General features: G+C 42.0%; 1 protein-coding gene across 5 annotated transcripts in view; it reads left to right on the top strand.

The window, feature by feature from the left end:
* Lpar1 (lysophosphatidic acid receptor 1) overlaps positions 1–18607 on the top strand; it is a 112860-nt gene that overhangs the window by 56355 nt on the left and 37898 nt on the right. For all 5 annotated transcript variants that reach the window (XM_051162435.1, XM_051162427.1, XM_051162441.1 and 2 more), the window contains one exon: positions 7634–8381. In XM_051162435.1, coding sequence (XP_051018392.1) covers positions 7634–8381 — 748 coding nt within the window. The remainder of the gene's footprint in view (positions 1–7633; positions 8382–18607) is intronic.

Genomic DNA, 18607 nt, shown 5'->3' with positions numbered 1-18607 from the left:
TGATATATAAAATAGGAAAAGCTGCTTTGTATTGAATATTTTATTATAATTCTTAGTCTAGTCATAGCAAAAGCAGTTTCACAGAGCAGTTTCACACTAACTGAATGGCAAGAGAAAGCAGGAGAAGATGGTAAAAGAAAGAGAAATAAGCATTTGCTGCTGTTTTAAAACTGAAACGGAACAATTTGCTATGTGTTATTACTGCCCTCTAAGTAGAATACGCTGCAGAATGCTTCACGCACACTGACTATGTAGATCTCACCTATCTGTCCTATTGTCACTGAGTTTTGGTGACTGTCTGATGTCCACGAGGGCCATTCCCCGTGGGTTTTAAGTCTCAGCACAGCAGATGCCACAGAAATAAGTGACTGATTCCCAGTCTTAAAACAGGGTGACTTTGGGCTGACTCTGGTGGCACATCCTTTGCTCCCAGGACTCAGGAGGGCAGAGGCACTCGCAATTCTGAATCTGTGAATTTGAGCCCTTTTTGTGAAACCGCTGTTCACAACTGTGAGGCTGAGCTTTCACTCTTCAGCATCATACGGCATTTTCAGACTTGTTAACTTTGCCTGTGATGGAAATCAGCTGGGCCTTCCTGCGTGCCTGCCTCCTCGGATTCCAGTGCTGTTGTGGTTTTCTCTTCTGGAGATTGCCTGCTCATATCTTTGTTCTTCCTCTTTTTTTTTTTTTTAATTTCTTTTTCTCTTTTGGGTTGTTTAGTTTTCCTCTTTTTTGATTAGTAAGATTCTTTACTCTTCACTATAAAGAGAATCTTCTATATGCAAATTGCCAAATTTCCTACAAGGTTTTTTGTTTTGTTTTGTTTTTTACCGTTCATTATAAGGTCTTTTACAGGACTGAATTTTTTATTTTTTTGATTAATTAAATTTGGTCAATGTTTTGCTCTCATTTGGGAAAATCTTCCCACTATTCAGAAGTTACAAATACATTTTTGTCTAAAATTTTCAGATATTGCTATATTTAATATATAACAACTATATGTAAATAAAATATACAAAACAATTATATATAAATAACAATATATATATGCATATGTATATATAATCATCATATTATCCCAAACAGGGTTCTGTGTATGACAGTGGTTTATATAGCCTGAGTGAATTTCTGTCTATGGCATAGGTTAGTACTTTTAAATGTATGAATAGTTACACCATTCTCAGTCAATGGGTAGATTGGGCCACCCTATGAAGTTGCCATATGTGTGTTTCAGTCTCTCTGGCCAGCTCCAGTGGCTTTTCATGCATTTTGGTGCTGACTTTGAACTTGCACATTCTGTCCCAGCCTCCTGAGTACCAGGCCACCGTTCCTGTTTGGGTAATCCTGTATTCCTCTGTTTTTCCCAATGTGGAGCCACTCTCCTTGTTACCGGCACTGTGTGTGAACTGATACTTTTTTTCTGATCTGTTATTTTATTAATATGGATATTGTCAGGACTTCTAGCAGGATTAATGGGTTTTAGTTCAAACTTACTGCCTCAGACATAAGCCGTTTCTGCTTCTGAGGAGCACTTAAGATCTGGTCATCAACGACCATGATAATTTGCTTTGGGTGTAGCCCAGTAGCTTGGTTTGCAGTTCTTGAGTGGCTCAAAGAAGCAGCTAAAAGACTAGTTACTGTATTTAATCCTGCACATCTCTGGTATTTCCAGGGGCTCTTGTCATCCCTCCTCTTAAAGACATCCCAGCATTCTACAGGAATCTGCCATGTGACGATGTACCCCTTTCCTCAGCCTGGTGGGCAAGGGCTGTCACGAGATAGAAAGACTCACAATTTGCTGCTTCCCACAGGTTCTCAGCACCCATGTAAACCTCACATTAGCCTGCACAGTTGAAATATTCTAAGTAACCTTTACGATGTTTAATTGCTGTGTTGTCTTCACCATTCTGATGACTCCAGGGGCAAGCCATCTTTCCGTTTGTGTCAGTATTGTTTTGTCATCTCTAACTCTAATGAGAAATCATCCCATCTCATTGTTTTTCACTTGAGGCTCTGGGAAGGATGAGGCTTATTTTTCTGGAAATAAACTTAGTAAGATTGAATAAATTCCACCTTGCCTCTTTTCTGTCCTTATTGTGAGATGTGTGGAGATGGTTTGATTCTTTAAAATTTAACAACTAGAAATGGAAAGGTCTTAGAGCTTTCTTGTGACTCTGTTTAAAATGAGAAGACTGGGATGAGGAGCCGTCATGCACCTTACTGATCACTGTGTTCGGTGGTGGACAGTAGACTCAGGAAGGCACATGTGCTCACACATGCCATTGCTTTAGTAGAAATGAGACCTTGAGATCCTGAGGAGGAGGAGACACCTGGCTCCTGGGAGCTCACTGGCCAGCTGGCCTAGCATATTTGGCTGAATCCAGGCCGGTGGGAGATCCTGTCTCAAGAGCCAAAGTGGATATCTCTAGAGAGACAACACCCAAGGTTGCCCCTCTGGTACACGCCCCCCCCCCCACACATGCGGGTACTCTGGCACACACAGATTTTATATGCATGTACATATGCGTGCACAGAACTGGAAAGCAAGCTGGCTTCATTTCTATCCTATTGCGCCTTCTGTATCCAGCATAGATTAAAATGCCTCGTAAAGCATGCCAGTGGGGTATATAATTTACATTCTTATCGGATTCCATTCTAAGCCACATAGGTCTAATTAGTATTGTGAGCTTTATGCCAGGTGTTTGTTTTTCCTTTTTGCTAATGAGTGTGTAATTGCCTTGTGGGAGATTAAAGAGCTTGGTCAAATGGATGGGGAGTGGCTCCCACAGGAACTCTGGTGTTTTGTTTTGGTGCCCTTTGAAGGCGCAGTGTGGAGTTGCATCCATGACTGGAATTCCATAAATGCCTGGGACGGTGCAGGTGAGTTGGTGGAGGACAAAGGCATCTCATAATCACCCTGTAGAGCTCAGGCGTGGTGGGCTGGTGCGACTTCGAAGATCACAGCTAGGATAAGGAATTTCCAAGGTGAACACATGCTTTGCAGAGTGGCCAGTGAGGTCCCACTCAATGCTTCTGAGATGCAATGGCAAGTGCAGGAGGACAGGGCGCGCATGCAGACTTTCTGCCACCAAGGGACATTTCATTTAAACATAATTTTATATCATCTTCATATTTATTCCCTAACCAGGGCAAGATTTGATAGCTTCTTGCTCTGCAAGGATTTGGAGCTGTAGTGATTTAGATTTAGCATACTATCTTTCATGTAAAACCATTGCCTGAATTGTGTCTGAATATATATATATATATTCCCTACGAGTCTACAAGTAAATATTAGTTTCTTTTCTTAAAGTCCAAAAGAAACCACTTCTGATCTAGGTAGATACACTGGAGAAATTTTAGTCTTCTCTAGTTTGCCCTTTTCTTTAGTACAACCAGCTGGATACCAAGTGCTCAGATATCTCCTTCAGCAGTGTGGAAAAGGATCTTAATTTAGTAATTATTCCAATAGATTGTGTGTGTCTGTGCACATTCGAACAACTTTTGCAGAGTTCCACAGTTTAAATAGTGTGTTTAATATTTTTTGACTCCTTCTTCTTTCTCCTCTTCTGTTCTCCCCCTTATATGATTATTATCTGAACAATAAAAGAAAATAAACAGACTATTTTTTAAAAATTTATATTCTACTCTCCCATCTCTCAAGTTCTTCTTGGTAGATTGATAGGTTTGTGCCAATATTATTAAATTATAGTATGTGTAATTGGTTTCAAGAATCATTTTTATAGTTAATATTTTGTCCATGTGAAAACAATAGTATAGCTTATGAGTTTTTATGCTTTCCACCAGTGACTTTGGAGGGTGGTGATTTGAGACAGGGTTTCTCTGTGTAGCCTTGGCTGTTCTGGAACTCTTTAGACCAGTCTGGCCTCAAACTCAAGAGTTCTGCCTACCTTTGCCTTCTGAGTGCTGGGTTTACAGACATGCACAACCACTACCACCACCACCCACCAGTGATTTTTGGCTGTGTGTGTGTGTGTGTGTGTGTGTGTGTGTGTGTACATGCATGTGCACGCATGTGTGTGCTTATTAGTTTTTTTGTTTTTTTCATCATCATGGCAGTCCTCCTAGCAGAAACAGCTTAATGGAGGAAGGGCTTACTCAGGCTCACAGTTCAGAAGTCACAGGCGATCATGCTGGAAAGGCATGCAGGAGGAGCATTCTGTGGCAGTCACACAGAGAAGCAGAGAGCTCAGGTCAACCTGGCCTTTAACTCCTGGCCCCACCCTACAGCCCTATATGAGCCATCTAGGTCTCATGACCAAAAGATTCCCTGACCTTCCAAAATAGCTCCACGGCTGAAGACCAGGTGTGTATGCACATGAGCCTGTGGGGAGATTCCTGTGAGGCCATCTCTGGCTATGGAATTCAAGGCACCCGAAGGCTTTCTCTGTACAGAGGGTTTCCCATGCCTTGGGCTTTGTCCTGAAGCAGTGGTTCTCAACCTTCCTACTGCTGAGACCCCTTAATACAGTTCCTCATGTTATGGTGAACCCCCCCAACCACCATAAAATCATTTTCATTGCTACTTCACAGCTGTAATTTTGCTACTGTTATAAATTGCAATGTACATATCCGATATGCAACCCCTGAGAAAGGGTCCGTTGACCGTAAGAGGGCTTGCACCTCACATGTTGAGAAGTACTGTCCTAAAGGACCTCACACCAGAAACACTGGGGGTTGTTATTCTGTTCTCTTCACTTTAAACATTTGCTGAGCTTTCTTTGTCTTTATTTTTCCTTTATGCTTCTAGAACCTTTCTTTAACCTTGAGGTTCCAAAATCTCATGAAGCTCTAGGAATATTTTGTGATAATGTTGTTTTATAATTTGTGTAAGCACAAATCGGCAATGAATGTGTCTTCTTACACAGCTTCTTCTCCTCGAGTGGGGGTTCTGCCTCTCCAGCTCCACCCAAGTCCTCCTCAGATCTGCAGAATGACTAGGTGTTTATTTTAATCTGTGCCTCCATTTCCTTCTTGTTATCTCTGACCCTCTCGTGTGATGCTGAAGCTTACATCTAGATTATTTTTCATTGTGTTCTGTCTGGTAGGCACAGTCGTGGCTTCCAAAGACATCTATACTTGTCCCCCAGGACCTCTGAATATGTGACCTCAGTGGGCAGAAGGGATTTTTCAGAAATAATTTTGTTAAGAGATTTGAAATGAAGAGATGATCCTAGATTTGAGCTTCTTAAAGATGCTCTGCTCACAACCCCTTTGCACCTGATGTTCACAACCCCTGGGCGTGTCTGGGAGGGGCTTCGAGGTTGGGTTAATTTAGGTAGAAAGGCTCACCCTAACTGTGGGGGCTAACATTCCACAGCTGGAGTCTTGGAGTGCATACAGAGGAAAAAGCCAACGGAGGCCAGCATCCTTCACTCCCTGAGTCCTGGGTGTAGACTCAGTTGACCAGATGCTTTACACTCTGTTGGCAGGACTTCCCCAGCAGAGTGGACTGTACCCTCATGCTGTGAACCAACTGTGAGCCCTTCTATCCTTAAGTTACTTCTCTCTGATATTTTGTCACAGCAATAGGAGAATTAATTAATACAGTAGCCATTGCTAATAAGATCAGAAAATTCTGAATTCAGGTGGACGTGTCACCTTAATGTCTTCTAGAAGAGTCTATGTTTCTGAGCTCACAGTATAGGGACTGAATCAATTACTATGGAACTTGAGATGGAGAAAATGGAAAACAGGGAGGACATTCTAGTGGGAAAGATAGAAGGGTCAAAAAATGGATACCTTCCAAGGACAGATATAATGAGCATCATATGAGAATAATTGAAAAGTGAGAAATTATGATGAGCAATTAGAGTGACTCAAATATTTCCAAAAGCAGGCAGTTCTGGATGGTTGAAAAAGATGTGTGTGTGTGTGTCTGTGTGTGTGTGTGTGTGTGTGTGTGTGTGTGGCCATGGGTGTGGGCAACTGGTATGTAATGGGAAAGGTCACTAGAGAGGAGGAGGTCAAGGATATGACAGCAAGAAAAGTCAAGGAATTACCTAGCATTGGGGCATGATTTGGGGTGGAGTGGAACACTGCTGGCCAGCCTCTCTGATTTCTAGTGAAGGAGACACTGTGGACCATAGAGAAAATGCCAAGGGATGTAAGACAAGGTCCTCATTCTTCTCCTGGAGTGTGATCTCATTATCTTCATAAAGAACAGCCAAGAGATAGCAACACCTGCATCGCAGAAGTGTGAGTTGGAACTCAGACAGGCAAGCAACTGTAGGTGTCTTCATAACTCAAGAGACCTATCACTCAGGCATGTCACACTGCTGTTTTAAAAACTACTTACTGTTTACTAAATACTTGTGTACAACTTGTGGGTATTTAGCAGGCAAATATTGATTAAGGTAGGCATGATTGTGTTTTTTAAAAGCCCTATGTCCAGCCCCTAGTCCACAAACACAAACAAAAGTTCCCGACAGCAGTATCACATTTGCTTAGTGACTTAAGAATCACTACCAGAGAAGAGGAAGAAGAATGTGAAATGTCTTCAGGGAATGGTTTCTAATTCTAGAAGTCTCCAATGAACCAAAGGTCTCAGGAAGAGAGAGGGTTTTTGGGTTTTTTGTTTTGTTTTGTTTTTTTCCTTTTTCTACTTGATACGTAATTCCCCCAATTGTATTCTTCGTTATTTTTTTATTTTCTAACTTTGCTTTACTACTTATTGACTACCTGTGTCGTATTTTAAAACACCTCAAAACTTCCTGGACTGAAGTGTGAGTATTAATAGTATGCAAATATACCCTCACTGTTTTTTGATAAAAAGAAAAAAGGGTAAGTAAGCACATAAAGAAAGCAGTGTCCCCCCTCTACACTGGAAGCCATATGCATTGTCTAAGCTGAGTGTGTTTTGCTTCCTGTGGAGCAGTGTCTGGTACCGCTACTTACATTAAGCCTTCCACGGGGAAAGGAAGTTCTAAAGAGTCTCAGACTGGAAGATAGATGCTATTCTTGGGGGTGAGGAGTCCTGGGGGCGGGGTGTGCTAACCACAGGAATGTGAACAGTACATGCTGGCTTTGGCTAAAGAATCTTTGATGCATAGTATGACCTTTGAAAATGTGGGCTTGATGGTCCTTCTGGGAGCTTGAGTTATGAAATTTCTGTCACGGGTCGAAAACACTGTGAGGCGAGAAATGCAGATGAATCGGCCAATGATACCATATCTAGAGACTATCTCTGTTAACTAAATAACAGGGCAGAGTCCATTTCGGTAGGATAAATACTCCAGTTGCAAAGTTTTGAAAGATTTTTGGCTATATTGAGTATTTTAAGGAATATATATAATATATATGTTATATTATATATAATATATATATTTATGTGCCATGTGGTTTTTCTTGTACACTTCAATGACACAGACCACCAAGCAGAGACCTTGTCATTTATCTGTCTCATCATCTTTAATCTAGTGTTAGGCAACCACTATGGATTTTGGGCATTATTCTGGGTCAGAGTTTTCAGATATTTTTGCTTTTATTTTAATTTTTACTTTCCAAATGTTATAGGAGTCTTGCGTTGCTTGTCCGTCTTTACATTTGGATCTGGGGTTTCTCTCATTCATTCATTCATTCATTCATTCATTCATTCATTCATCTTCTTCCTCAGGTCACAGCCATGAACGAACCACAGTGCTTCTACAACGAGTCTATCGCCTTCTTCTATAACCACAGTGGGAAATATCTCGCCACAGAATGGAACACAGTGAGCAAGCTGGTGATGGGACTGGGCATCACTGTCTGCGTGTTCATCATGTTGGCCAACCTCCTGGTCATGGTGGCGATCTACGTCAACCGCCGCTTCCACTTCCCTATTTATTACTTGATGGCCAACCTGGCTGCTGCAGACTTCTTTGCTGGATTGGCCTACTTCTACTTGATGTTCAACACAGGACCTAACACTAGGAGACTGACTGTTAGCACGTGGCTCCTCCGGCAGGGCCTCATCGACACCAGCCTGACAGCCTCTGTGGCCAACCTGCTGGCAATCGCCATTGAGAGGCACATCACGGTTTTCCGCATGCAGCTTCATACACGGATGAGCAACAGGCGCGTGGTGGTGGTGATTGTAGTCATCTGGACTATGGCCATTGTGATGGGGGCCATACCCAGTGTGGGCTGGAACTGCATCTGTGATATTGATCATTGTTCCAACATGGCCCCCCTTTACAGTGACTCCTACTTAGTCTTCTGGGCCATTTTCAACCTGGTGACCTTTGTGGTCATGGTGGTTCTCTATGCTCACATCTTTGGCTATGTTCGCCAGAGGACTATGAGAATGTCCCGGCATAGTTCTGGACCCAGGAGGAATCGGGATACCATGATGAGCCTTCTGAAGACTGTGGTCATTGTGCTTGGTGAGTTCTGTCTTGACTGCTGCTTCCTTTAGCAATTATTAATGTGGTCTTATAGCCACACTAATTTATGATAGTGGAAACAAGAGTGTGAATACTCACCAGGTATATATGCAGAATTATGAGAATATCTATCTATCATCTATCTACCTACCTACTTATAATCTGTCTGTCTATCTATCTATCTATCTATGTATCTATCTATCTATCTATCTATCTATCTATCTATCTATCTATCTATCTACCCAACCTATCTTTCTATCAAAGCCTAAATATACTAATACAAACTGCTCAATCCCTTTAATGTTACATGTACATATATCATTTCAAGGTTGACCTCTTAGTAGTATATAACCAATTAGGGAGCTCATCCCTAAAGAAAGCAATTTCTCGCACTCAGCATTTTTTTGGGAGAGGCTAACCTTGAACTGGCCTTATCTTGTGGCCTCCTGCCTCAGCCTCCCGGTGTTGGACTTAGAGGCATTAATTACTATACCCAGTTTTAAACTTAAATAACTTTTATCTTTATGTTGAAAGCATAAGTTTTCCTAGGTTAAGACAATCATGGTAGTGATCAGTATGAATATGTGTCTACATTTAAATACTCAGAAAACAGCTAAAGACAGCCTAGTAAGTTCTAGGTACTGGCATGGGGATAGTTCCACATAAGGAACATTACATTTCTTTTGGAGTATAGAGTACCTAAAAAGTTTACTTAGTGAGAATTTGTTTAATTACCTAATTGAATCACACATTCTTCATAGACTATTGAGGTTAACATTTGATTACATTTTTTAATCTTAAAGGACACACACACAAACAAAACAATACCACCAACAAACTCCTGTAAGAAAAACAAAGCATAACTTTTTTAGTGGCTGGATATATAGTTGGGTGGTAGATTGTCCTTTCTTTTTTCATTGAAAAGGTATTTTTCATACAGTATATTCTGGTCATGTTTTCTCTTCCCCTAGTTCCTCCCAGATCCTCTCCACCTCCCCAACCCACCAAATCCACACCCTTTCTTTCACTCTCTCATTAGAAAATAAAGAGGCAACTAAAAAACAAAAACAGAATACGACAAATCAAGCAAACAACAACAAAAAAAGACCATAGAAGAAACAGCATTAGAAATACATACAGGTGCAGATGTACACATACTTGCACATACAGAAATCCCATACAAACACAAATTGAGAAAGCATAGTATATAACTGAAAGACCTATAAGGTTAAAAAATGCTCACACAAAGAATTATGAGACAAAATCCCTCCAAAAATACCACTGGGTTCATTTTGTGTTGGCCATCTACTCCTAGACACAGGGCCTGCCCTTAAGTGTGGTTTGTATACCCAGTGAGACTCTGTTAGAGAAAAATAAATTTTCCTTTGTGAGGTGTTGTCAATTGGAGATAGATTCTGGGTAAGAGATGGCTTTTGTGTCCACTTCTCTCAGCACCAGGACCCCATCTGGCTTAGACCTGTGCATGTCCTGTGCCTGCTGCCACAGTCTCTGTAAGTTCATATGTACGTATTGTATCTAGAAGACTTTGTTTCTTTGCTGTCTTTCATTCTCCTTGGCTCTTACAATTTTTTCCACCTTCTCTTCTACAAAGTTCCCTAAGGCCTGAGAGGCAGGATTTAATGGAGATGTTCAATTTAGGACTGAATGTTCTGAGGTCTCTCATTCTGTGTACATTGTCCAGTTGTGCAGCTCTGTATTTGTTCCCCTCTACTGAAGGAGGAAGCCTCTCTCATGATGGATGAACCAGCCACTGATCTATGAATACAACAGATTGTCATTAGGAGTCATTTTATTGCTGTACTCCTTTAGAAGAACAGTGGTATTTAGTTTTCCACTAGGTCCATGGCCTATTTAGTCTAGGTTTCTTGGCTACCTGAGCAGTGTTGGGCATAAGTTCCATCTCCTGGAGTGGGTCTTAAATCCAACCAACTAGTGATTGGTTATTTCCACAACTTTTGTGCCACCATTGCACCAGCATGTTTGTCATCATTGTAGATTGAAAGGCTTGTAGCTGGGTTGGTGTTTATCTCTTTCCTCTTGTAGTGTGCAGAGTATTTTTCAATACCATAAACACTAGTTAGTAGGGATGAAGGCTCTAGATAGGCACCATCTCAACTTCTCCCTGTTCAATGAGTTCTGTAGATGTTGTCTTCAGCAATAGGGATTTATTGTCCATTTGTGGAAAGCAACCACTAACATTAGCAATAGCCTGGCTTATCTGGGGGTTTTCATGGGGCCCCTTTGGCCAACATGCTAATTAGATATAACCTATTGCTGACACTGAGGGTTTCGTTTGGTGTCAAGAGCTAAACTGTTTTTCTAGTGGGTATAAGACTCCAGATTAGATCTCTAGCAATACACAGACAAACTTTATTTCATCTTTTCTACAGAGGTTGAGTGGGAATGTCGTGTGGTCCTCTATGCTGTCTGGAAAACCTAGTGGAGTAAATATCCTGGGATTATGAGACATCTCTGAAACTCTATAACTTTTGCTCATTTTAGTTCCTGAAAGGAGATAGAACCTTAATTACTCTTAAATAAGTTAGCATCCCTGAAAGAGCTTTCACCTTATCCTTTTGGGTCAGAGAAAATGCATCATGATGCTCTATAGCTGTGTTGATTGTGACCTGTTGGCCTGTGAGAATAAGATTTAGGACACAGATTCAACAACCCACCCAAATCCCTAACCAATAGAATGCTCAGAAAGTGTTCTCCCTGGAGACACCATCACCTCAGACACAAGATGTCTAATTCCACCCAAATCCCAATGAGTACAAGAACAACTTCCTTCTTGTTTAATTCCCAGCTAAGCCTTTGAGCACCTCTGTGCTACCAGACAGCTTTGCCTGATTTAAAAGAAAACACATCTCAGTTTACCATGGATACTATCTATGTATCAGATGACATGGATAGCCTGAGATGTTTTGCTTCAATATTGCCTCAGACATTTGTTTTCTGGCCATCTAAGTGTTGATGGACATACATGTGTGTCTTCCATTACAAGGTGAGGTGCTGCCTAGTTCACAGAGCAGTAAATAATTGCAGATTTTGGTCCATGGGCCCACCAAGTTCATGCTTTCAGCCTGGCCTTTGTATACAATCCAACATGCCCACATCATGTATTATGCTTGAGGATTCATGTGAAGTTGACATCTGTGCCTCATCGGGTAGTTTTTCCTCTGGCATAAGCAACACTGCTACTGCCCATGACACACATTTCAGATGTGTGTACAACAGGAGTAGTGTCACTCAAGCCTTGAACTATCAGCCTACACAAATGCAGTTACCTTTCTCAGGAATGGATAATAATAATTATGTGGCCATGAAATGGAAATTTTAGAACGTTGAAAACTCTAGTCAGAATGATAAGTGAAAAAACTGGGTAAAGCAAGATAGAAATATGATTCTAATTTAGGAAATAGAGTTCAATAAATGAATAACCTTTTTTTTTTTTAATTAGGAAAGTAGTAAGAGTGAGGGAATGAGTATGATATGCATGTAGAAAGCTCACAATAGGAAATTTCACAACCCAGAATAGTCAGGTCTTTGTCACAGTGATGCTCGTCTCTTGTGCTATTCACTCTCTTGTGGGAAGTGGGTCTATTCCTTGTTGGGTCTGCTTCTTTGGAAAGCATGGGTTCATCCTGTGACAACATGAGCTGTCATTGGCCTGAAGCTCATCTCATTACAAATTAACTGACTGATAATCTGGATTTTTAAAATTTTGACTTTGGCTTTTGTATAAACTGCTTTTGATATCTGAAAACTTTGATCTTGAGGTTGGTGAGGGCCAGGAGGACTGAATGCTCTGTTGTCTCTTATGTCTATGTAGTCTTTCACAGCTGTCTGGTTCAGAGCAGGTAACAAGTAGCCATTGAATGAATGAGTGGATGAATGAATGAATGAATGAATGAATGAATATGGTGACAAATGCAACTTCCTGAGCCTTCAAGATGGAAGAGCAGAGATCCACAGTGAGTTCACTATTGTATCAATTTAGTTAGGTATATGGGAGGCACACTTGCCCACTGTTCTATTATTTTCTGTGATTTTTAAAAAAAATAACCAACTTTTTATTGAGACAGAGTCTCACCATGTAGCCCAGGACAGCCGTGATTTCATGATTCTTCTGCCTCATCCTCTTGAGTGCTTAAACTGAAGGCATGCCCCACCACAACTGGCTATTAGTCCATGACCTCTAGCTAGAATATGAACAACTTAGAAAATGACTGGCTACTGTGAGTGCTTAGTTAATAACAAATTCATTTATTTTGATTTATTCCGGGTTGGCTCTGAATTATCACTTGTGTGGAAAAGCCTTTGGTTTTGCTGTGTGAGAATGGTCTATGGCATTCAGACCTGCATAATGTTCATGTTCGAGTAAGCATTCAACTTAAAAAAACAAATCAAGAAAAAGCATCTTGGAGTTTTACAGTGGCAGCATCAATTGTGAAGCATGAGATTGCAGATAGATGTTTTTAATGAGTTCTGGATCACAATAAGAATTTTATTTCAAATTGCCTGCTTACCTAGCACTCAGGCGGCTTTAGAGGTGCGTGTTCAGGAATAACAACCCTACAGAACATGGGTAGCATAGTCGGTTTGCTATTTTATTTTCCAGGTGGTGAAAATAGAAGTCTAGGGGCTCAAGGTAGCTTGTCCAGAGCCACACAGGTGGTAAGTGTAGGAAGCGGAGTTCAATACAACTCATGACTTGAGTTTCACGGCCCATGTATTTTTGTTTGTTTGCTTGTTTTTTAATTTTGATTTTCATGTGTTTTTTTTTTCTTTACCTCCTTGTGCTACTTGTCAAGAATAAAACCACCCTGTGTCTTCTAGGAGAGTCTACAGGCCAGTGGGCTTTGACTTGATACTTTTCCCTGACACTACCTAACCCCATCTTTGCCTTGTTTCCAGGAGCACAGAAAGCCTTAAAGTTGTGTGCCTTTTCTTTCTCTTGCTTCTAATGACCCTCAGGATTCACACGCCATCCCCCCTTTTCCTGTAATTTCAGCATCCACAAACCAGCTACTTCTCACTGAGGGAAAGTTTTGTTCAAGGTATAGTTGATGCCCTATCTCTTGTCCCAGTGGGAAGCGACAGAGCCCCTCCCCAGCTCAGGCTTCCATTTGCCTGACATTTTACCAAGAATCCCTTGGGTCAGTTCCCCCAGTGACTCAGGCAGTGGAGGAGTTCTTCCTTATTTGACCACAGGCTGTCTTAGGATGTGAGTCCTTTCCTTTCCCACTCTGTTATTTGTGGTGATGCTTCTACTGAGGACAATCAGCAAAGAGGAGAACTTGAATCCAGAAAGGAAAGGAATCCTGGGGAAGGTGTGTTGGCATTGACATCGGAGCCCTGGGAGGCACATAAAGTAAAATAAGTGCAGGGATCATCTGTCTTGGCAAAGAAGGATACTTAAAAAAAAAAAAACAAAAACAAAAAAAAAAAAAAAACAAAAAAACTCCTAATTTGACATTTCAATGACCAGTGGTCAGCAATAAGGATAAATTACCCATTATTGTCCATGTACTTTGTGCCAGAGCCAACACTCATCACTACTCTTGAGTGTTGTTTGGACCAACTATTAGGGAAAGTTAACCCCCCCCCATTTTATATTAAAGCTCATCTGTTAATATATGACAATCAGCTGTGCATGGAGACCCTAAACTTCTACCCCAGGGTGCTGACTTTAGTTCTTTCAGTTTAATTCAGTGAACCTGATGTGTGTTAGTAATATGCCAAAGGATAAATAGACCAACCGGGACACTCCTTTGCTGAGCTTCTGTGGGAGAAGAGGCCAAGAAAGTGCTATAAAGCAGTTGGCTCCTTGTGTTGAAAGGGATAGGGGCAGAGACCCTCAGTGAAGGGACAGCAAACATCCCAGAAGAGACAGTATTGAGTAGAGTGTGTGTGTATGTGTGTGTGTGTGTCCATTCACATGCACGTGTGCATACACACAGGCCACAATTTGACAGTATGTGTCCCCCTCAATTGCTTTCTCACCTTACGTTTTGAGACAGGGTTTCATACTAAGACCAGCGCTTATGACTAGCAGACTTGCTGGCCAGCAAGCCCAATGTTCTTCCGAGACTCACTTCTTCAGCCCTGAGACCACACTTGTGTGACACAACACTGGGCTTTTTACATGAATGCCAGTGCCCCAAGCTCACGTCTTTATGTTTGTCCATCACACACCTCAGTGACTGAACTATCTCTCCAGCCCTCTTGAGTGGATTCTTGAAAGATGCAGGGGAGGAGTTTGCCATAGGGTTGTGCCCTGTAGTGTGGAGACATGGGGCGGGGGGGGGGGGGGGGGGGGGGGGGTCTGGTGGGGATAGGGGACAGTGTGGAGCAATGGTTATCACTTTTGAGAAACTAAAATCAGTCAGGTATAATTTGCACGCAACAGATGTGCTGGAGGGAATGTTGACCAGATGGGAAAAACCTTCGACACATATTATGAAGTTTGGGCTTCAGGGTAAGTGATAGGAAATGCTAACAAGTTTCCTCAAGTAAAAATGAACACCAAATCCTATAGGTAGGGAAGTAATAAACTTGTAGCAGTGAAAACAGACACTAACTGTTTGGGATGATGGTACCCGACACATGAACCCAAGTGCACTCAGGAGACCAGGTATATATGGTTCCTTTTTCATGCACATACTTTCTGAGTTTCTGTTTTTTGCTTTGTTCTACTACATAAAAATGATATGAAGAATTAATTTTTAAAAAGACAGTATCTGTCCCTATTTGGAATTTCAGAGCTTAGAGGGTCTTTAGAAACCCCTCCATTTACCTCCTTCATCTTTCAAATGAAGGGACCGAAATTCTTTACTTCAGTCCTTCCCTTCTGAGTTGGCTCATAACCCAACCAGGACCCAGTTTACAAATGGGTGCTCTGTTTTCTGCACCTCAATTCCATCCACATACTTTCTGTCATTTTCTTTGTTCTGGACACCAACATATATTTGTGTGGCTTGCTGGGACTGGCTCTAAACATTGTGGTTATGCAGGTAGAAAGTTCCCAAGAGAAAGGCCTTTCTGAATTTGACCTCATTTTAACAAAACTGGTAGTCTCTGGCCTGGCGCTTTGGCACGTGACATTCAAAACTGAATTGCTTGCGTGTTTTGTAGCTCTTAAATATATTACAATAATGTTCACTTTCTTAGTAACAGTGTGGCATTAATGGTTATATTTAGGTTTTTAAAATAGTATTGTGTGTCTGTGTGCACATGCATGTGCACATGCTGGTGTGTGAGCATTCACTTTTATTCACTAGCTTTGTTGTCTCAGATTTGCAGTCTGGCATTTACTACTTGGGTGATATTGGGCAAATTACATTCTCTCTGTGTTAATTTCTCTCCACCTTTGCCTGTAGGGTAAGTTGGCCAATTTGATTTTCAAGACTATTTAGGGTATTACTTATTTTATAAATAAAATTGCAGGATAAAATGACCAACTTCTAGATCTTCCCAGTGGAAAACTCAGAAATGGGATTGGATCAAATGCACAGATTGTCTGTTCTCTCTGGACACAGTGCCCCCTTCTTCAGTGATTCATTTTAAGGTGCTCTGTTGACCATTAAAGGCACCTTTCCTGAGAATCATCTCCGAGAACTAAGTTTTGGCATTTTATTTTCCTGTGGCGACCTGGGTGGCAGGGAAGGGAAGGCGTTCCAGCTGGTCCTGCTGGTCAGAGGACAGAAGAGACAGTCTCTTCTTGTCTGGCCACAGGTGACCGAGCTACAAATCCTGGTTCCATGGAAGGGAATTAAGGCTACCTCAAGTGTCCTCAGGCCCCAGTGGCATCCCTGTGAAGGCTTCTTTGAAGAAGAATCTGAGGGAAGTTTCATGACAGTCCTGATTGTTTGGCCAGTCCCTGGGTTGTCCCAGCTCTTTGAGTGGTGGCCAGGAAAGACATCCTGCAGATGCCCTGCTGTGCCGCCCCAGCCCAAAGCCCCAGGCTCAGGTCAAAAGAGAAAACACCTCTAAAACAGAAGCTCTGTGCAGACCTTGTTGCCCATCTCCATTCAAATATTTTTATTCCAAAGAAACATTCAAACAGAAACAAAACCCCCAGACCACATGGATCCAACAGAGTGCTTTTTGAGGTGTGGACAGAGGAGCCCTCGTGGAGCTCTTTCTTAATTTAGGTCAGGTAGGAGAGACTCAGCCCTGTCAAGCTGAGACTCCTAATACTCAGGCCATTTATCCCCCAGTGAGAGAAAAGATGCAGAGATGTCTTTACTGTGTTGATTTTGACTAAAGTGGGAATTGCTCTTGCCCAGGGGTTGTAAGCTTGGATTTGGAGTGCCATGGGACAGTTTGAGTCTTGACTTCTCACCACAAGCTCCCAGGACCTGAGAAAAATGACTTTAACATCCCTTAGCCTCTGATTCAGACTTAGGCTTATATGAGCAGATTCCTTTATGTAAAACACGTTGCTTGGTCTCTCACAAAAAACACTTATAGGAAAGAATGGAGTCCCCTGACTAGTAAGTCTCAGCGACACAAGTACCCATCCCTTCATCCTTTTCAGACAGACTCACAACCACACCTACCCACATACCAAACCCATTGCCCGCATTGATAAAAGCACCACTGTGTTGCAGCAGCTGGCTCCAATAGCAGGTTGCGCATTTCATTGTGAATGTCTTTTCTTTTCCAGTATTACGTTTTTGCCATTGCATCACTTGGGTTTACTTGTGTAGTGTCCATGCACAGGCAGTGGCAGTTTTGATTGGCTTCACTCCCCATGGGTGAATTTAAATGGAGTTGACTATTAAGAAATGTTTTAGAGTGAAAGAGACCACTTAGCCAATAACTACTTGAAAATCATCATCTTTTGTACAATAATTAAGGTGTGGCTAGAGCCCAAAAGTTAAGCAGAACTCTTTTCTCTTTCCTTTTAATAGGTGGTAAAAGACCATGTCTGGGGTACATGAAAAAACTGTCAGATAGGCAGTCTGTTGCTTACTTTTCTGGTGCTGGTCAAAACGCCATGACCAAGGACAACTGAAAGAAGAAAGTTTATGTTGGCTTCCAGTTACAGAGGAAGAAGAGTCCTCATGCGATGGCAGAGCAGAGCCTCAGCAACAAGTAGCAGGCATGATGGCTCAGGAAGCTCAGAGCTCACATCTCAAGCCCAAACATAAAACAGAGAGAGCAACTGGAAGAAGGCAGGGCTTTTCTCAGTGCCCGCCCTCAGTGGCATACTTCTTAAAGAAGGCTACACCACTTAAATTTCCCCAAACAGTTCCTCCCACTGGGGACCAAGTTCCCAAATGCCCAAAGCAATGGGGGCATGTTTCTCCTTCAAAGCAGCTCATGAGACTATGTGCTGTCTTCAGCTGCTCCCGACTTCATAGTGTGACCACTTATGGAACTTTCATCACTAGTCCCCCAGGAAGGAGAGGAGACAGCCCTTCTACTCCCTATTGCTACCTTCCAATCTCTTGAGAACCGCTTTGGGCGGTTCATGATGGTGGCATGTAAATGAGGCCGCACGCCTTGAAACCCTACATATCCATTGGATAATAAAATGAAACCTAGCCTCCAGGATTTGCATAGATTGTCTCCTTACAATAGAAATGCACTTCTGTAGCCAGAGACTCAGGGTGTGATTTCATTGGCTACTACACAAGAGATGTTTGTTAGGAGTGATTCCATTGGCTACACAGGGGACATTTGTTAGGAGGTGGTTCTAATGAAGCAGTTCCATACCCTGCCTATCTAGGATATTTGTTAGACTAAGGTGCAAAATTGTTAGTAATGTTTTATTTTTACACACAAACTGAAGGTCTCTTAGGTCTCTGTTAAGAAGCAGCAATGCAAATATAGGAGATGTGGAAATAGAAGGATCCAGAGGATCTTAGAAACCTACAAGAAGAACATCAACATGGGTGGATCAGGGCCCAGGGGGCTCTGCTCAAACTATTGCACTAACCAAGAACAATACAAGTAGTAAACACCGAACCCCTGCTCGGATCTAGCCAACAGACAGGACATTCTCCATAGCTGGGTGGAGAGTAGGGACTGACTCTGACATGAACTCTGGTGCCCCATATTTGACCACCTCCCCTTGGTGGGTAGGCCTGGTGGCACTCAAAGAAAGAATAAGCAGGCTACCAAGATGAGACTTGATAGCCTATGACCATATAGTGGGGGAGGAGCTCCCCCTCGGGCATAGACCTAAGGGAGGG

The sequence above is a fragment of the Acomys russatus genome, chromosome 2 (genome assembly GCF_903995435.1).
Source record: "Acomys russatus chromosome 2, mAcoRus1.1, whole genome shotgun sequence".
In the NCBI taxonomy this organism is placed as follows: Eukaryota; Metazoa; Chordata; class Mammalia; order Rodentia; family Muridae; genus Acomys; species Acomys russatus.
This window is presented reverse-complemented; position numbering and strand designations above follow the sequence as displayed.